This window comes from Aphelocoma coerulescens, chromosome 1A (assembly GCF_041296385.1).
Source record: "Aphelocoma coerulescens isolate FSJ_1873_10779 chromosome 1A, UR_Acoe_1.0, whole genome shotgun sequence".
In the NCBI taxonomy this organism is placed as follows: Eukaryota; Metazoa; Chordata; class Aves; order Passeriformes; family Corvidae; genus Aphelocoma; species Aphelocoma coerulescens.
Window position 1 is genome coordinate 53123476 of NC_091014.1, and position 21261 is coordinate 53144736.

Consider the following 21261-nt stretch of genomic DNA (forward strand, 5'->3'; position numbering starts at 1 on the left):
CATTTCCTAGTATTCCTAAAATATTTTATTTTAGAATAATGCAGAACATAATAGCCAGAAATACTTCCAAACTGCAGTTAATCACTTAATTTCTTCCCCACCATTTCCCTCTACACAAAAATATTACTACTTCAGGAATTTTTAAAGGCTACTAAATCAATCCTTACTTTGGACTGTGAGGAAGGGAGAAGGGAACAGGCACAATGCTAAATCACCAACATTTTACAGGCACATTTCTACATACAAGGTCTTTGAGTGGAGTCTGAAAAAACTCAGTGTTGGGCTTGATGAGGCAAATCAACAGCCTCTAACTGGGTTTTAAGCCAGCAATTAAAATGAAGGATGCCACTAACTTCACGACTTCTGAAAAGCACTTCTACCTGCTGTTGCATTGTGATTTAGGAAGAGGCCAACAAAACCAGACAGAGCACGTTCTGATGCTAGGAACCAAAGCGGACTGCTTCTCAATGGCCCGATACAGCTGAAATTTCCATTAACAATTTTAATCTATTCAGCAGAAAAACAAATGCAAGCAACCAACTAACCAGGATTAAGCCCAGGTTGCAGCCTTATAACAATGCATCTTATAAGGTGGCCTGCTTACTTGTCTAGCAGCGAAGTTTTGGGGACTGAGCCCTGAGCCGATTGCCCCAAGGCCGACGTTGGATAGTGTGGAACCAGAGGGAGACAGCTTGTAGCTGGGAGAAGGGGAGAAGGGAGAGCAGGGAGCCTCATCCCCAAGGCACCCATCTTGATTGGAGAAAGGCAAAGTCAGCTGAAGCAGCAGTTAGCCAACAGCAGGAGTTGGTTAGTGAAGCAACAGAATGCAAGAGGAGAGAAAGAGGGACGGTGAGTGACTAGGAAGAAGCAAAGGTAATTTGTAATAGCAGTTACAAGGACGAAACTTCTGATTCAAATGATCACTTGACAATTAAGATTTTGGTCCAAGGAGATATCGATAAATTCCTATGTTTTCTTTTTAAAAATACATTTTGAACTCTCATGAAATTTGTTTCTGATAGTGGCTATTACCACTACAGAAATAAACAAATCTTGAATGAATTCCTCATGTTAGCACACACCTACCAGCATAATTTGTTAGGAAACGCATTAGCTTTGCTCATGGTATTTATTTAATTATGCCACCAGAGGGAGTTGACAAAACTTTTTTTTGGCTCGTTATACCAAAATGGAGGAGTTAAAAAATTCCTTGACAGTTAACACGCCCTCAGAATTTTTAAACCAAATTTATTTTCCATTTTATATGTGATAAACTGTATTTTAAAAAAACAGCCCTAGAGCATTCGGAATCTATTGGACACTCTCCAATTCATAATGTGAAGCAATTAATATTTGATAATAACAGTGAAAGCTTCTGTTTAAAATAGGCAAGAATATGAAAGAAACACTACCATAACATACAACAGATGTCACAGAGAAACAGATGTCATACAGAAGCTTACAGTACACGGACATACAGCATAAGGGGTTGCGGAATTTAGAAAGGGTGTTTCCAATAAATGCCAGACATGAAAGAAGAAAAAAATTTGGAAGACTGTGATTACTTATATTTACTTAGATCTCAACCAATTTTTTTTACAGTCGATGACTGTAGTTCGTAGCCAAAAGAATCATCATGATGAAACTGACAATGAATTTCATTGCTACCAGTAGTTTACCCTTCCAAGAAAAAAAAAAAGTAATTTCTGTCTACATCAAAAACAATCTATTCTAGAATAAAAAGCCTCACTCTACCCAATTTAGTTTGTCTATGCACACCTGACACCTGTTTTATACACATGTTCATTCTGCCAATATAACTCCCCCACACCTTTTATTACTGAGCTCATTCAGGGTTACTGAATTTTTAGCACCTCTGGAGAAGTAGGGTAAAAACTGGGACCTTGAACATAGAGGTTGGTATTAATTTATCTAAAGATACTTCTCTCACCTTCTCAAAATAAGGCCCACTATCTGTGGTTCCCATGTCTTTGGAATTAGGTGGACGGAAACCAGATCGATCCTTTCTCATCATGTCATTAAAATCCCCGAGATTCATGGCTCGTTTGTCTACCTCAAACTTCTTATCTGGGAGACCACCTGTAAAAAACCAGGAAATTAGTGCAAATAATCTCTACCATGTTTCATGACAACAGGTTCACAGCCAAAGAAATAATCTTTAAGATCAGGATATAAATTACATCTGTCTTGTAATTTAGCATAGATACAGTTAGTATGAAAAGTGTTGAAAAATTAATGTAGGAAGCTTCATTTAACACTGAACATGTCAATTTACTTTATAGAGTTTAATGTGAAGTAGTTCTCACAATTTATGTACAGATATAAACATGTACATTTCAACTAATTATATTAATTAATACCTAGTTCTCTATGTCTTCCAAAACCTGCACTGTCATTTGCTGGAATTCAGTATGTAGAAAGACCACTATTTAAGTTCTCCATGTATTCTACTTAGCCTTTACTGGGTTTGACACTGAGAAATTCTTTGCGATGCTTTGAAAACTTTGGTCACATGCATATCATTTGGTCAGAATTCTCCTACAAGAGTTAAGTGAACTTAACTCGGGAACACAAGAGATCGACTGGTATACTGTAACTTCAGACCGACAACCAGTCTCCCTCAGCCTGTACACAATAACACAGCCACTAACAGAGACACTTCCCAAACACCTGCTAAAGTCTCCTGCCATTGTTTAGTGAATAACCTGGTGGAATATGAGGAGATGTCAATAACAGATGACCAAACTGAAACATACACGGTGAACAAGACATCAACTTTCTCTAAAAGCTTTATCATCAGCCGAAGAACTGACTGGAAGAAGTTTTCTACCTTACACACTGAACTGTTGCCAAGGAACAATTATTTTGGTCGTATGTGGCACCTGTAAGCTATCAGATGCATATCGCTATGTTGAAATAGATGGAAAATATCTTTGTTTTAAAATATGGATGTGACAGAAATGAGCTTGACTGGTATTTTTAGTTTTAAAGAATACTGTTTAGTTAGTAGCACAGATGGTCTTTCCAAGAACTGTTTGAAAAACACATCAGCACAATTAACAAGAAAATCTATGACTTTTCAAAAGGAAGTTTGTGATAGATAACCTACCCTACCAGTGACAAAACACTAAACCTTTATCGAACACACCAGTCAGCTAATCATTCTAATACCGTCAAGACAGTGTTCCTTGAAAAAGCTTCTCAAATCCAGCATCTCTTCTTAATGTCCAATCCAAATCTATTAATATTCACAGCTATGCTACTGCCAAGAAGCTATGAAACTGACCGCTAACTGCATGGGTTTTTCTTACCTGCACAGCTTTCAAAGTTGATCCAGTTTCATCCTCTCAGATGCCTTCAACCTCATTCATCACAAAACAGTTGACAAATCACCTACGTATCTGAGCTTGTAACTGGAGTCACACTGACCTGGATGAGCTCATGATTCTCTGATCCCTTTCTAACATATCCTAAAAAGCTACAAATGGCTCTGCAAAAGCAGTCACATAGTGTCACACACAGCTCAGTGCTGTCAATACCTACATCAAACCACTGCACACAATGCCAGCAATGTGCTACCAAAAGGCTCATGTGCTTTAATTCCACACAGGAAGCCCTAGACATTAGCTGCTTGAAAAGAAACTGAAAGCGAGGCATAGTTGCATCACTGTCTGAAATGAAACTGGGTCGATGCCAACACAAGATGACTAAGCCACAGAAACACCCTTCTGTCTCTCCAGTTACCCTGATGATCCAAACAGCTCCTCAAACATTACTGAATGATGCCTTGTAAAACACACAGAGCATTAAAAGAGCACCTCTGAAAGCTTCAAGCACAGATATGCATGTCACTTAGTGCTGAGGCAGCGGCTTAAACTTCAATATAAATAAGGCCTCACTGAGAGAGATGATTGCATTCCTTTATCCCATTCCTAGAAAATTCTAATACAACCTTAAAACCTGCATGTGAGTTTTGTCTTTTAACTTGTCAACTAAAGCTATAAATAATGTAGGTGGCTAAAGAATAGGTTTACCTTATGTAGTAGAAGACAACTGTCAAAATCTGAAAAGTCTGAATTACCCTCTACAGTAGGCAAAAACACTTGTGTGTGAATAAATATGAAGCCCTGAATTCTCTACATGCAGAAACATAGAACAGGTTAAAAGCTAAACCATCTTCATAAAAGAAGACCCTATCAGTTCTTGGATTTTCCCACTATTAAGAGTTGTGAAAAACACTGTGAAAAATGCAAAATCAAACAAGGACTTGGAAGATGACGTTCACTCCCAAGTGTGGAAAAACCTACTATCAAGTACATCTCCCCCACCACATGGACAGAGCTTACAAAAAAAAAAAAAATCTGAATTCCATGCGAAATTATATAATATGATCCTGCACTGGGAAGTAGGAGACAGAAACTGCTGCTGAGCAAAGTTGCCCAAAACATTTGCCAACAAGAGACCCTAAGAGACTCCAACATGGTGAAAATAGATATACCCAGTGGGGTAACCCAAACGGAGAAAACCATTTGAAACATTTTCTGCTTGACCACAAAAACATTTAAAAGATACTGATTTTATACCTTTACCATAAATTTACATCATCCAAGCCTACTGAGCAAGCACATGCGCTTAGACGTTGAGGTGTTTCATCTGAATGATACATCAAATTACAGCTTTGTAATATATTTACAACAGCCAGGTGCACGAATTGCATTTGAGTCAATAGAAATTTTAAATTCATTTCTCAGTATTTACAGGTGATTTGAGAACTCCCTGATCTGCAGAGGTTTTAACTAATATATTAAAAAAAGAGATAAAGGTGATTGTCAAACAAGAGAAAAGAAAATACAAAATATTAAGTGGTTCTGACAAGCTACTTTACTGTAGCAAACCTCCTATCGCAGAACTTACCGAATAGGAAATATTTCAACGGGAAAAAAAGTTATATCCTATTTTCAAAGCAGACAAGCTATCTATTACAGAGATTTGATAGAAAAAGAAAAGAAGTACATCTACCTCAGGCATGTTATCAATCCATCTCTTTTCTGTCTTGGTCAGTAAATAAAAGTATTGCTCTAGCACTTGAAATAAAGGGAACATACTCTTCAAATAAGGAGACTGAGACCAACGTAGTAAGAATTACTGACAGTGCATGATGATCAGAGCCAAGGTGCTCCAAGCATACCAAAGTCCAAGTTTTCTTTGACATATGTGGTCTCCAAGCACAGATTTAACTGTACATTTATTCATAAACTAGGGAAGTATCATGCTGGCAGTTATCTGTCAGAAAAACCTGGTATGTTGTAATCTTGACTGAAAACCAGTTGAAGAACAAGCCTATCTCATCAATAAGTCCAACTTTCAAAGTTTAGAAGTAGACCTAGACTGAGCAAAACAGCTTATAGCTTTCCACAAACAACTGCCATAATCAACAAGAGCAAAACTGTTAAGCAGAAGTAACAGAAAAGCCTGCGAAGATCTGCTACATTCTCAGCCATAATAAATGGCTCTACCTAAGATCAAGGGATGCCACCATTAATGGGCACACTGAACTTAATGAAGTGCAACGTATCAAGGTAAAAGATGCAGCCTTCCTGCATCCTTTCACAGGATATTCTGAGCAACAGCCATCTCCTCAGAAGCTCTGATGGCCTTGAAAGTTCCAAAGGATCCTTAATTTGGAGATAAAGAACCAAGAGAGCTATAATCAGCATAATCCAGGCTACCATCCTCTTCATTTGTATATACTTAGATCTGCTTTTTACCAGCAGCATCTGAAGGCAGACGAGAACTAAACATCCATGAAGATGACTGATCTCTACCTAGACATTCTTTAGAGAAGCATGATACAATCAGAGCCTGAATTCTAGAGGATGCATGAGGCCAAACTGGAGAGATCAAAGAACTGTTACTTTCCACAAAACTGAGCTGTACCATTTTAACTAAACATTTTTATGACCTCTTACTGAGACCCTTAACTTCCTCAGAGGAAGACAGCAATTTTGGGAAAAATGAACAACTGAATCCTCTATGAAGTATGATAGAAATTTAAGAATGCAATGGATTCTAAGCTGAGAGACACTCCATCTGTCTGGATTGTATTAGAATACCAAATCCAGAGCTGGTATTAGATACAGGTAAGTCTTGACTACCACAGCTCTACCTTTGGTGCCACACAGCTCACAGTGCTTAAGCTGTGTAGCAACTGTGGTGAAGCTATCCAGAACATAAAATCTAGTTCTACTGAAAAGTAATTTGTAATAGCCTGAGGCATGCAACTGAAGAAATCAATGACACAGGATAATTTTTTTCCCCTCACATCACCTCCAGGAAGCTGTAGTAAATGGGATGTCCTACTAGCATAAAGGGAAAACAGTACTCTTCCACCAAATGAAAAAGGTTTTCACTTTCTTAAAACAGTAACAATGAATACAAACTAAAAAGATTAAAACAGTCTTAACAGATGTCTCTGGCCCAAGTTCTAGCTCTGCTCTGTACAGGTATACATCCCAATCTTGCACACCAGGGTCAAAGCTTACAGACAACACAGAGGATGCTTTTTACTCTACCCTTATACTATGAGGAGTGCTAAAAGTAAGGATCAAACCCTTCCAAAGTACAGCATCTCACATGATCTCACATTTTGAATGCATTGAAATAAAAATATACGCACCTACAGACAAGTCCATCTTACTGCCTGGAATGTCATCAGTTTGACTCTGGGGGAAAAAAAAAAATCAATTCAGTTCTGACTTCTTCAATGCTGAGAAGTATTTCAGAAAGGTGGAATGCAGGAAGAACACAGCTGTGCCAATGAAAGTTTTACTTTAAACTAAAATTGAACACCGGGATTTCTGGTATCACCCTGGACACAGCTTGCCTCAACCCCCTAACGCTGTGCATGGCAAGTTCACCCATACGAAACCAGACACATGAATGCATGCGACGGAGAAGGATGGACACAGAGATGCTCCAAAAATGAACCTCTGTCCTCATGTTCCAGTGGTCGAGTGACAAAACACTGAAAATAGTGGCCAAAATGATAGCTCATCCTCATAACTTGTCATGCCATCAAATCTTGAAACACGCTGCCATGGGATTCTTCAGTTGGCAACCTGGGACAAGGTGTTCCCATGGCTTTCCAAAGCATCTACAGTCTAGCAAATTGAATTAGAGCTTGGGAGCCAAAAGATGCTGCAAACTAATCCTAAGCATGTCAGTGACAGCTTGTGCAGCCCTGGACTTCCCACACAAACTCTGCATTGTTATCTTTTGTTAGCCAGCATTACATACTATTCCTGCTTCACAGGATGACAACTGGCACAATATTCTGCAAAATATTTTACAAATTAGCTTGTCAGAAGTTCCAAAAAAAAAAAGTATATATATATAAAATTATTTTTGAAATACTTCCCTACGGCTCTTTTTCTCGATGATGTGATATTTATTTATTCACTTTACCAAATAATTTTTATTTATGGATTCATAATGAGCCTTTTTTGTTCTAAAAAGACCCTGCTGTACTTCAAATGCAAATTCAGCCAAGACAGACACAGGACTGTAAATCTCCTTATCTGATAGGTGGCTGAGACTCAGAATGAATACCTTGGATTATCACAGATATCTGACACTGTAGGCAGGAGCCTCTATCTTGAGTGCTCTAAACAGCATGAAATATGAAAATAATGGATATGAAAATAAAAGTAAAAAAAACCCCAAACCCAAAGCAACAAAGAATCACCCCACACTAAAAAGCAACAACCTTCCCCATAAAAACAGACAAAACAAGAAAACACACATGCCCCTCCCAAATCTATTACTTACAAGGAAACTGCAACCTCAGAACAAGAGTTATCATAAAGTAACTTTAGGAATCATAGTAGATTTGGGCTTTTTTCTGAGAAGCCATTCTGAGCCAGCTACTACAGGTATTATAATCAACATCCCAGCATAGCAGATGCAGATCAATAGCTGTGAAACAACTGATCTTTTGACTTACTTAAAGCTTACAGCTTTTTCACAAAGTTGGACTTCTTTTTTAAAAAAATTTACTTACTAGCAAGCCCATATTTGAAAACTGTTTGGATAAAGGGTTCATCCACGAATCACTATTTCCTCCTTTTAATGCGCACTGGAAAAAAAAAAAGACAAAAATATTATTAAGAAACTTCTTGATTCCTTAAATTCTCCTTTATCCTTGAGACGAGCAAGAGTAAAATGAAAATTCTGGTATCAGAGAAATTAATCTCATGAAAAAAATTATTTAAAGTATTTATGTTTGGAAACATTTACCAAATATTCTGTCTTGTACAATTGCTCACTGTTAGGTACTCCAAAGTCATTGAACATTGTCATGTAGGATGTTTATCACACCTTCAGTTTCATTCTGTAATCTGGAAAGCTTTGTGAACATTTTTAAATTTTTCCTCTGTAACAGTTCAATACATTCTTTAATCCAGTACATACAGAGGCCAATTTCTTCCTTGCCTTTCTTCCCTTAGCATGGTGTCTCTTGCACAGGCACTGTGCTGACCAGGGTCTCCCTTTGGCCTCAGTGTAATTTACAGATCATCAAAACCAACACTAACACAGTTCAACAGTGAAGAAATTTTTCCGTTGTTTTGGCGGTTAAAATAAAAAAGCTTTAAGTGATAGAAAAGTCCCTGAGAATAACTGCTGCAGAACAGGAATTGTAAAACTCCCTACCATGTCACAACAGTAATTCCATGTCCTAGGAAACTGCTCTGCCTTGCCTTTTGAGTCTGCTCCACCTATTTCATGAGAAGCAGACACAACACAGTCCTTCTAATATTAATACAGTAACAAGTGTTACTGTACTAAAGAATTTTAATGCAAACAAGCCTTAGAAAGAAATTTACTCAGGACTACAGCCAAGCTCCTGCTCCTGTTTGAGGCCAAATGTCAACAACAACAAACATAAGGCAAACATAAATCCAACAGTTGACAGAAATAAGAAGTGCCTGTGCCAAAGGGACTGTGGAATCCAAACTTCAGCAGGCTATGCAAGAAAAACAGCAGCAGCCTAACACAGAAAGATGTGTCAGCAAGAGAAGAGAAATAGCCTTGGGATACTTATTTCCATCTAGTAATGGCTGTGCAGCTTACAAACCAAAAGAATTTGACACCTACTGGAACATTTATTAGTCATAACAGGTGTAGTATATTAAAGCAAATCAAAAAACCTCTCATTTTTTTACACTATTTTAAGTGGCATCTTTCTGTGACTCTGCAAGACCTTCTTAAAAAATAACTATATAATGCTCTAACATATCAGTCAGACTGTTTTCAGACAACACAGTAGTTATGAATCACTCAAGCATTTTACCTTCATTTGTGTTTTCTTTCCTCCTTGTCCCCAGCTTGTTGAGTTGTGGGAGGAACTGCTTCCCTGAGAGCCTGCTGTGTTCCAGACTCCTCCCTCCTCCTCCTCTTCCCAGCTGGAATGACGTGTTCCTGTCACTGGCCCATCACTCTCTCCCCAGCCATCTTGCATAGATTTAGAACCTTTAGAAAAAGGAAAAAAAGCTCTGAAGCAGTCTACAATACCATGCAGCTGGCGCTGTGACACTGCAACATTAGCTGAGATCATCAGAATCCCAAAGGAACTAAAAAAAATAAAATTCAAAACTGTGTCTTCACTCTAACAGCTGTAAAAACTTGTGCATGAATCCCAAAACCCAAGAGATATGGTGGCATGTTCACATGTCATGTTTTGCAACTATTTTAAAGAAATGTCAAACCTTTAAAGATATAATAACAATAGGGACCTCTTACACAGATACAGCTGCATTTAAAAGGCAACCTATTATTTTCGAGTGCAAATGAAAGCCTTCAAAGCACACTCAAAAACCAGATGTGCTGAAGACTCTGGTCCAGGTGGTTTATCAATTATTTCCTCTCTCACTTCAAAACTTTAATACTCCCCTTGCCCTACACTCTTCCACAAAATTACAGAACCAGAACTTTTAGGCACAACGACTAAGTAGAATCTGAAGGCAAGGACCTGGCATTGTCCTCAGGTACAAACAACACCAAAAGTAATTTAATGCAAAGAAACCCAAACTCCTCTACTACAAATTCTGTTCTTAACAATGTCACTAAAGAGACTTACTAGCAGAGCTGCTTAAGTATATCAGAAAGCTACAACCACTTCACTGCATCAGTTTAGACTTTTCCCTCTTTGCTTCTTTTCTTGCTGTTATTCTCCAGCATTGTCACGCAACTTGGAATTCTAACCTTTACTGACAAGCCATCAGGAGCTCAAGTCCTCATGCTGTCCACTATCCAACTGTTCCTCCTGCTCTAACTCTTCATTCTGCACATTTATTCCTGTATCTATTCAGCATTTATCTACTTCAGAAAAGATTTCCATCATCATCATCACTTTGTAATAACTAATGCTTTAATTGTCTGGGGTTTGAGTGTGGAAATCAGGAATAAGGACATTAACACACATAGCAGAAGGTCTGAATATAAAAAAGTCAGGAATTGCAATTAGTCTACCATGGGGATCTCTACCCTGATCATAATGAAAATAAGTACAGCAGCATCTTATGGTGGTTTAAGAGATACCTTAAAATGCATCATAAATAAACCTGCAGATGCTTCACATAAAACAGCTTTTTAAAGGCTGTTCATTTGTGTACTAAAACAGAGGGCTGCTTATGAAACATACTGGTCCAAGTGCAGAAAATCTACCTCTTGACCCTTTAATTGTGCTACTTACACAGAAAAGGCTACACTTACGTACTATGACTACAGAGTCAAGAACATAATCTGGCAATGTTATACTGGGTAGTCCCTGCAGCTTTAATTTATTTCTGGTGACAGTGCTTAAATATATACTATGATACTGATCCTAACTACATAATCATAGATTATTTTTCTGCACTGACAACTCTCTTGGGTTCTTGAACGTGAATCTGGAAGTAACATAAAGATCAGTTTTCTATATGACACCTACTTAATTTTTTGCATTTGTTGAGTAAGGAGGTACCAACAGCTATAGCACACAAATGAAATTGTGAAGATACCAAAAAAAAAAATCGATTACAGAAAACTGAATTTATTCCTACTTCTGCCACAATATTCTTATGCAATGCTGTTAGAAGTATGTAAACCTACTATTTTAAACAGGTGGATAATGGTCTACACTTCCTTCTTTGGCTCCAAACCGTTTTTTTTTTTTTTTTTTTAACTTTTCTGATCACAGCTAGTCTGTATCCTGTCCCTAGAATTTGCTCTAGAGCTGGGGACAGCTCACATACAGAGCTGCACATGTATGTTGCAGTTCCTTGGTTATGGCACACATACAGACCAGTCACAGTATATGAATGACCATGTATAGTCTTACGAGACTGTATTAAGCATCAAATCAACAAAAATCAACAAAATTTTCAATGGATCAATTTCAGGAGTTCTAATTTTGGTTATATTTAGGTGTCTTTTTATAGATAAAAGAAGACATCCATCTAAACTCAGCTTAGCATCCTCAAAGTGCCAAGTTTGTGTGGCAGGCATGGGAAGTCTGTCATCCACAAAAGCCTGCTACAATGATAACACTAAAGAAGCAAAGACTATTTTGTTTCAGAAATGGCCAAATTATTTAATTGGGGTGGAAGGAAGGGAGAATGACCTAACAGCATCTATCTACACAGGGTTTAATTTCAAACAATGACATGTTGCAAAAGCAACTTCTGGGCTGGAAACAGTTTTACAGACACATCATCAGTCACGTTCAGTAACACTTCTGTATCATCAGTAGCTCCTGCAGGAAATTTCACATCCACATGTTACTGAGTTTGGAAATAACATTGCTTTTGTTTGTTGTTTTTTCCTTAAAAAAACTGATACAAAAATTATACAAACAATGTACATCTTCAAGAGTAATACCCACAAAAACTCTTAATATAGCAGAATTTTAACTTTGAAATAAAATTTCAAAATATTTCAACATGTCATTCATGAAAGACACTGCTGTAGGCATTTAGGTGTGACCACAAAGTGCAGTTCTGAAGAGTTACAATTTTTCTCACTTATATAATTAAAAAAATCCATTCAAAGCCAAGCTGCATTATCAAAGCATAGATGACCATGTAATAGCCTCCACAGTGGAATTTGTCAGTACTGTGTATTCCTTTTCCTGATATGATCAGAAAAAGTGACTTATCATGTAACAAGTAGGCAGCCTGAGAAAAACACACATTTCCTTACTGGAAAAGTGTTTCAGCACTTCCAGAATCAGAGCTGCCCATTTAATTGCTTAGTTAGGAAATTTTTTACTACCTTGAAAGACTAAGTTTCAGTAATTTACAAGCACTTAATACTCATCCATCAAAATCCTGTAAAAACATTCAAGACTGCTTTTAGGCCTCAGGTAATTCTTCCACAGGTGACCTATGCCAAAAGGCCAAACACTAAAAATCTCCAGGGCAATTACAAAGAAACTGGTATCTGGCCTATACTCACTAGATTTCATGGCATTCGGGGCGTTGGAAGGTGCATTCCCCCAGCCTGTAGTCGATGCTCCTGTATCATCTACTTCACCCCACCCGGGACTGGTTTCATTTGGCTCACCCCAGGCAGACGTACCATTATCTGGAGCAGGTGGAGTGCTTTTGCTCCAGACTGCACAAAGGAGAAAGAGGTTTCATTACAGACCATTTAGACAATGAAGTATTTACTGCAGTGCAGCACCACATCATTTATCTACTGCTTCGTTATTCTTGCTGAGGACTTTAGGTTCTCAGTAGTGTGGGTGCAACAGAATTGACAATCATTCACAACAATTTTAGAGTGGGCACTGACCTCCAGGGATGAAAAGGAAGAGAATGCTACAATGAGTAATACTCTTCTCCCAGGTTAAACATGAGCCCCACATCTAATACTGTCCTCCTGTCTGTGAGCTTTTGTGGCTAGTTACAAGCACCTAACTTAGGGGTTTTATATACTGAATAAAGAGAAAGGACATATTTGCAGTACATACTAAACCAAGATAACATCCTTTAAGTGTCTTTGAGTCGGAAGAAAATATTACATAACAATAATATCTTAATATATTTCCAGGCCACGTAACTTTTTCTTGTCCTTATTCCAAAGAAGAAAATATTTTTCTAAGTATTCTTTATCATAAAGCCAAGCCAAATTTGACTAAAAAACTAAGTCACAGACCTGCTCAATTTCAACTGTTTCAGAGCAAAAGGTTTTTGACTAAAAATAAGATTTTCTCCCCATTTCTCCAATAATTAAATACAAAAAATGCTATTTAGTCCAGAGAAAGGGAAGCTCAGGGGAGAACTTATTGCTCTCTACAACTATGTGAAAGCAGGCTGTAGACATGTTGGGGGCAGTCTCTTTTCCCAAGTAACAAGAAATAGGACAAGACAAAGTGGCCTCAAGTTGCACCAGGGCAGGTTTCAATTGTATATTAGGAAAAGCTTTTCACTGAAAGGATTGTCCAGCACTGGAACAGGCTACCCAGGGAAGTGGTTGAGTCACCATCCCTGGAGGTATTTAAAAAACCTGTAGATGCTGCACTGAGGAACATGGTTTAGTCAGGGACTAAGCAGTGCTGGGCTTATTAAGTTTATGGTTGGACTCAATCTTAAAGCTTGTGATTCTGTAATTCAACCTGTTCTTCAGAGCTCAAATTGAATATGCAGATTTGTCAGCTAGTGAACATTTTCTTTTCCTGGCAAGGTGAGCAGTATTCAGATGACAGTTACTGAGGCACAACAAGCAGAGGACTGATTGATTCAAATTTTAAAGACTTTAAAAGCAGAACCAAATAGTCAAAGAAGAATTTGGTTTTCTTTATAGAATAAAACTATCAGGAATAGGAATCTAAAACCATCTTGCTTATGCATTAAGGTTACTGTCATATATAGGAGCTTGCTGAAGAAAGGAACAAGACTAGTACCTGATGCTTGTGATTTGCTAGTCATTGGAGTAGGCAGGCTCTGCTCCCGTGGGGCCTGTCCTCCTTGTGAGTTCTTGTCCCACAGATTCACATTCTTGTAGTTATAACTGCTAGGATCTCCCCACGCTGAAGTGCCATCATCAATATCCATTTTTCGACTGATTGACTGTGGAGAAGGTTCTTCCCAGCCACTAGGCTCCTCCTCTTTGGGGGCAGCTGGCTGTGGTCCGCTGTTCCAATTTGGGTTTGGAGGCCGCCCATTACTCGGAGTTTGGGGCGGTGGACCCCAGGAACCAGAAGACTCCTGCTGTTGCTGCTGGTGCTGTTGCTGCTGCTTGTTCCAGGAGTTGGGCTGTCGACCCGTCTCATTCCACGTTGAAGTTCTTTTACAATCGTCCCATCCACCCTTTGAAGCAGAGCTTGTATTTGCACCATTACCCCAAGTTCCAATCTCATTCTGCCCACCTTCACCCCAGCCAGACACTGGCTTGTTTCCTGCACTTTCCCAGTTACTGTTTTTTGTTTGGTCAACTTCCTCTCCCCAACCGTTCTTTCCAGAAGACCATCCTTGATTACTTTGCCGTCCACCCCACCCCTGATCCTTACTAGAGCTGTCATTCCAAGAGGAAGATGATTTTTCTTCTTGCCTTCCTCCTCCCCAATTAGAAGAATTGGAGTTCTTATAGTCATTCCATCCTCCAGTATTTTTGGGGTCCTTCCACTCCGTTGGGGTTGAGAGCTCACCCCATCCAGACTTGTTTTGATTGCTTTGGCTGGGTACATCGCCCCAGCCCCCTGAGTTCTTTGTCTGTGTGGCAGAGCTCTCCCACCCCTCAGTTCCTTTATCAGACTTCCCCTCGGGCCGTGGCATCTCTTCAATATCCCACACGGTATCTTGCTTAATTTGAGTCTGGCCCCAGCCGGTGTTTGAAAGCACTCGGGGGTCCAAGTCAGTCCTGCTCAGCAAAGTCTGCAGGACTGCCTGGCAATCAGGATGTGTAGGCCTGTATGATCGGCGTCCAGAATTGTGACTGTCACTACTTCCTGCTTTGTGGTTGCTTCCAGTGCTTTGACCTCCAACCTCACTTCCCGCAGAGCTGGAAGATCTTCCCCAACAGGGAGCCTGGGAATTGCCTTGGTTTTCAGGAAGAGGGTGGCCTTTTTGATTGTCCCATGCTCCAGTGCTAGAATTTGGTTGGTTTGGACCACTCCACTCTCCAATCTTCAGTTCATCAGACCCAGACAGCTGTTTCCATTCTCCCTGAGAGACCCCAGATGTTAATTTGTTCCCTTCACCCCATTTGCTTTCATTTGCATGCTGAGGGCCAAAGTTCCAAGACCCACCACCCGTAGACCGGTTACTGTTATCCCAAGAATCACTTCTTGACCCATTAGGTTTTTGAACAGAAGCTCCTTTCCAGGAGTCCTCTCTATCCTTTCCATTGTTCCCATGGTTTCCAGAATTGCTCTGCCCAGAGACTGTGTCAGTTCCAGAAGACCCCCTAGCTGTACCCCAAGATCCAACACTCCCAGTCTTTCTTTCTCCAGTGCTTTGAGAAGGGGTGTCAGTGCTCCTGGAAGGGTTCCCCAAGCCCATTTCAAAGGGCATTCCCTTATTCTCCATAGGGTTTGGTGAACTTAAGTTCAAGGAGTTAGTGTTTCCATTTTTTGGTCCATCAGTGTTATGAATTTGAGCCTGTTCTCTGCCAGAGACAAAGTTAACACCCGCATTTTCCATCTTTGACTGCTGTTCCCTAGAGGTCTGACCTACTGTGCTAATCTGTGCATTGGAGCTACCACTATCAGATTCCAGAGTTCCTTTCCTAGAATTGCCCTCTTGAACCAGTGCCGGCCAAGCAGATGGGTTGCTATTTGGGTTAAAGTTGCTGAAGCCAGAACCAGGACTGATTCTGTCTTGTCCACTCAAGTTCCTCCAATTACCTAGTCCATTGTTACTCTCGGCAGCAGGGTTGGAAGATTGAACAGATTTAGCCTTGGGATCAGATTTCCAGGCCCCAAGATTACATTCGTTTCCAGCGCTTCCAGACTGGCACTGGCTTCCTTTTCCTTTGTTACTAGTGGTGCTTCCTGGCAGAGCGTTCTTCTCCAAGCCAGGGTTCGAGGCACTGTTGTTATCGGTGGTGTTTTCGGAAGAAGACTCAGCATCTTTGCTGGCAATACAAGGCCACTCTTCCATGTCAGACCCGTCTACAATCACCTTGTCCCAGATGTGAGTTGGGTTGGCGTTGGTGCCGCTGTTGGAGGAGGCTCCAGGACCCCAAGTGGAATTTGCATAATTTGAAGCAGCAGCACCTCCAATTGCTGAATCTAAAAGAAAAAAAAACCAAACCCAAAACACCCAAAGAGGTCATTAATAATCCGTATTATTTACAAGCATAGAATATCAGATTTTTTGACATCAGTTATCCCACTTATTTTGCAGAGCATAAACTCCATAGTAACAGCTGCAGCAGTATTCATAACTGAATATATACTGTCACTACCAGTATTGGCTCACATGACAGCTTCCATGAAAATAAGGCAAACAGCTTAAAAAAACTGGGTAACTCCCCTCCTAGCCTCAATTCCTATGTTATATATTCCAAAGCAAAGATCACCATTTCTGGTTGCTAGTACTTTCAACAGAAGATAAGATCAGCTTTCAGTGCCTGTCTGAGGCTTTCAGTTCATTAGCTTAAACAATGAACATCCAACTAATGCCTTCCGGATCCCCCTTCACTGAGGGCCACCAATAAGGATCCAGACTTTACAGCAAGGTTAGAACTCCCTTGTAAGCTCTGAATATTGATGAACAGTAGTTTGTCTTCATCCACTAAACCCCACCTACCAAGATCCAAGAGATCAAGCAGTTCCCAAGTACATTCTGTTCCTTCTGTTGCTTTAACCTCAAATGCAAACTGAACAATAGCAAGGAAGTATGACTCCACTGATATTTTTATCCGTCTATCTTTTTAGCACAGAGTAACCCTTTTTATTTCCCTTTCCAATTAAAAAAATTTCTGAATTAGACAGATCACAGGAAGAGCTTAAGGAGGGCAAAGACAAGCTCAAAAGATTGCAAGGTTGCTGTCTTTTGAACTTAGAAATGGTTGAGCCAATGCATGATGCATAGGCAGCTGTGAACTTAGCAAGATCTTCAAATCAGTGACTTTAACAGAATATTTTATTTCTTTGAAGACATTCTAAAAGTATTTAAGATTGGGGTGCTTGCTGACATATAGCACACTAAGACACAATTTAATGGATTATTTCAGGAAACCAGCTTTCCCTTGCTATATTTGACAGTGGCAATAACCATAACTGTTGAAAGACTTTCACGAATAAAATTTAAACCTTATTGTCCAAAACTGTCTTGTATGTCCTGAATTATCATTGGTATTGGAAGAACTATACAGAACACCCATCATCTCAATCCCCTGTATTGGTATGAGACAATAGTATACTTGGTGTCATCTTTCAGGGCACTAGTTTTGCCAGGAGGATTTCAATCCTGGTAGAAAAAGGTCCACATGAAGGAGGATGACATGTTAACTTTTAATATTAAATCCTCACCAACGCCACCCTGACCATCTGGTGAATATAAGAATGGGAACAAGTAGGTAAGCTACATTATCTTCCCCTTTGGGAACCTGCTTTTGTTTTCTTTCATGTGGCATGAGAATTAACCACAATATGAGTGCATATATTGGACTGAATTGGACCCAACCTGAAGTTCAGTTTGTCAACAGCCAGATCTGAGGTGGGAAAAATGATGTACACTGCACTTCCATAAGCATTTTGATGGAGCACCTAAGGTCAGCCTCGGTCTCTCTTTTGTCCAGCTGCTCATTCTCATTCCTCTGGCATACCTACTCTCACATGCTAGCACGTGTGGTCTCATTGATATTGTTAGGTGAATGGGTAAAAGTCATCTGGACTGAAATAAGCTTTAAAAACCAACCTGATTTAATTTTAATACAAGTCAGCTCCCCAGCCCAGTTAACTTGTTATGGTGCAGAAAAATGGATGAGGTGAGGCAGGTCTCAAGGACCCATATTCTTGGTACTCCTGACTTCCCTCAGGGTAATGCAACTAACCACTAGCTAATACAGCCAAGTAACATCTTAGTTGTTAAAGCACCATTAAATGAAGTGTAAAAATATGAGAATTCATAACATCAAATTTCAGCCTCAGAAAAGCAAATATTATGTGTCAAATAATTACATATAACTTAAGGAGCCTCTCAAAATACTTCCAAATGGTTCTCATATAGTACACCCAGCAGCAAAAACATGTTGCTCATGAGAAGTTTTGAAAATGTTTAGAATGCTTCACTGCCACAAATTCTCCTTAGTCAGTCTCCTTCACAGTAACTGTGGAGGCATACCAGTGCTAGGATTTCATATAGGAACGACAGACTTTGGGGCATGTTTTGTTTCAGGTGTTTCATCAAAAGCAGTTATCTCCAAGAAATCTGTTTTTAAACTGATTAGTTAAAATTTTGCCATTGTAGTTTGACATTCACCTTCTCCTCTATTAAACAGCAATTATCAAAGACAAGACAAATAATCTGTCAAACAAGTATTTCCTACAAATGAATTCAAGTAGTGAAACCACAAAACAAATGGCATTATTAAAAAGGGTTCTAGGAAAATTAATAAGGGCAGCCATCCCATTTATCTTACTTGATTCTGTATGAGTTGGTTTATAATTCCGAACCATAGAGCACTGAAAAAAGTTTGATTTCCATGATGGTAAAAAAATCACCATCTCATTGATCTGGCATGATTTTCAAAGAAAACTCAGACATACTGGTATTGTTATTTTCTTCTTTTTGACTTTCAAGTATTTAATATTCCTTTTCTAAACATCCTTATTGTTATAATTGAGGTTGTCCTTGACTTTGCAGGTCACCCAAGTTCTTCTTTAAAAGGCAGATATCTTGAGTGGAATTTTGTTTGTTCCACTATTGTAATTTAAGAAGAAATATTACAGCTACTGCAATTCACCAAGGGTCTAAAAAATTCAGGAGCAGCTATAACTTCCCCATGCTCACAAAACAATTAATCCTAAAATCAGTTTATCCTCTGGAACACAAAAAAAATGGAAAAGTAAAAACAGAACAGTTGCCACCTGTACAAAAAGGCTTATCTAAGTAGAAAACCCAAGATTAGTATCCCAAAAAAAAAGTGAGGAGCAATAGGTCATCTTTCTGTTTCATCCAGACGTGACAGACACCTGCCCTTTGCAGACCTGGCATCTACATGTCTGTTTTACCAGATACAAAAATGTGACAAGACAGGAAATGCTTGTCAAAGAAACCTGAAGAGCCATTAAGAGCTACTCAGTGACAGCTATAAAACGCTGTTTTATTTATGCCTTGTGTTTACCTTGCTGCAGCAGTTCAGCAACCAATTAAGACCACTCAAAACATACTTGAAAAAAATTAAACCTCCTGTTTCATCTAGTAGTAAAAATTATATCCACTGCTGCCAACAGAAGCCTGTACACTGAAAAGAGAAGAAGCTCTCCAAAAGCAGTCTGAGGAGTTTTGTTATATAATGACAGGCTTATGCACAATTTCAGCCATCCCTTTTCTGCCATGCACCAACACGTTCATTCAATATTATTTATTATCATCACTCGCCTGTTGCAGTCCCACTGTCGCTCTGCAGCAGTGCTCCTGTCACTGGTTGTGCGTTGTTTGGGTTTGCTCCTGGTGCTGCTGGGGAGGGAGGCCCTGCTCCACCCCCAAGGAGCATACAGGATGGCGGAGGGGGCTGCCCACGTTTCAGTAACACTTTGTGGTCCTGCTGGCAACGGAATCGCGGCGGCACCTCCCGAGGCATGTAGCGGGCGGCGCTTGGCGGTTGTCCGTTCGGCACTGCCACCCTTTTGGCATTGTTGCCACCATTGACTGGTGGCGATGGAGAGTTGCCAATTGGGCTGGCAGCCACTGGTTGGCTTAAACTTGGTTTCGTCACTTCGGGCACTGCAAAACAGGAAGAATGAAAATCAGAAGTTTTTCCACTTAAACCTGTGTTAGTTACAAGAACTCACTGTGACTCTTAGCTTTCAGTATTTAATCTCTGAAATACTGCGCAGCTTCCACCTTCTCAACAACCAAGAACAATTTAGAGAAGCAGGAATAAGCACAGCAGCAGACCTTTTGCTTCCATGTGGAACTCTATAGTCCAGGATGAAACTCTACCTTCATCAAGTATTTTGCTCTAAGCCCAAAATTTCTTGCAAATGTAAAGTTGGCAAAGAATATACCCTAGACAATGAGTCATTTTAAAATATGAGCAGTCAAATATAACTGGCTCCACCTTCCTGATCTTCAACTGGTTTTTGGATTGTTATGCATCATCTTTATGGGAGAGCTGAAATCAGAACCCAAGTTTTCACCTGTTTACTAGGCTACATAGCCACTGCCTAAACAAACAAAAAGATGGGAAATAACCTGCCTCCTCATGGATTCAGAGTTAACAAATCTGAGTTCTCTGTGCTGCTCTTAAGTAAGGCAGTAATAGCTGACTCTCACCCAAAAGACAGTCCTACACAGAGCAACTGTATTTGGCTCACTTAAGGTTTCTCTGCTGGTCACCAGGTGCCCCATAAGCAAAGACAAGCTGGTCCTGAGGACTATTATGTATTGGAGAAGAAAACCAAAAATCCCTGAGGAGCTAACACCATCACAAAATTTGCTTAAGAGCCTCTAGACAAACTAAGCATAATTAGTAAAACTTTTACAAATGTGAGATCAAGACAAGTGGGTCTCTCTTTGGCAACATGAATGCACTATTCTCCACATTTTATTTTTATAAGGGTTTTCAGTTTTCTCTATATAGGCTTCGTTGCCCAAACCCCAAAAAAGTGTTGTTAGCCATAAAATCAAGTTACTATTTTAGTCCTTTTCTTTCACTAATAGCAATTTCCCCATAAAATTTATCAAAATCTGATGAACAAAACAAGATTAAATATATTTTTACTTCAGCTAAGTTATTTAGTTCAACTTTCAAGATGCTCACTCATCAGTTCTGCCTTCTCTACTGGACTTTTATGTGCCTGAATTCAAGTTTCCAAACCCAAGTAATCTTCATTCATTTTGGTACCTCGCTACCAGCAGTACTTTTGCTGTCTATCCTTCCCTTTATAAGGGTGGTTTCAGTCTTTGGTTATTTGTCTAAAACCTCTGTAAAACAGAGAACTGAGTATTTCAGCTACCTATCTTATCCACAACCCTCACTCTTTCTTCAAGTATTTTGATGCTGACAACACATCAGCAGAATAGTTGT

The 21261-nt window shown here is 39.4% G+C and overlaps 1 protein-coding gene across 13 annotated transcripts in view; it reads right to left on the bottom strand.

Moving 5' to 3' along the window:
* The window catches only part of TNRC6B (trinucleotide repeat containing adaptor 6B), a 122573-nt gene that overhangs the window by 16219 nt on the left and 85093 nt on the right, over nucleotides 1-21261 (bottom strand). For 12 of the 13 annotated variants that reach the window (XM_069002724.1, XM_069002720.1, XM_069002733.1 and 9 more), the window contains 8 exons: nucleotides 19611-19955; nucleotides 13964-16291; nucleotides 12514-12672; nucleotides 9371-9549; nucleotides 8081-8155; nucleotides 6698-6743; nucleotides 1952-2100; nucleotides 605-775 (listed from right to left, as the gene is read on the bottom strand). In XM_069002724.1, the coding sequence (XP_068858825.1) occupies nucleotides 605-775; nucleotides 1952-2100; nucleotides 6698-6743; nucleotides 8081-8155; nucleotides 9371-9549; nucleotides 12514-12672; nucleotides 13964-16291; nucleotides 19611-19955 (3452 nt within the window). The remainder of the gene's footprint in view (nucleotides 1-604; nucleotides 776-1951; nucleotides 2101-6697; nucleotides 6744-8080; nucleotides 8156-9370; nucleotides 9550-12513; nucleotides 12673-13963; nucleotides 16292-19610; nucleotides 19956-21261) is intronic. The other variant, XM_069002734.1, reaches the window with a different exon arrangement.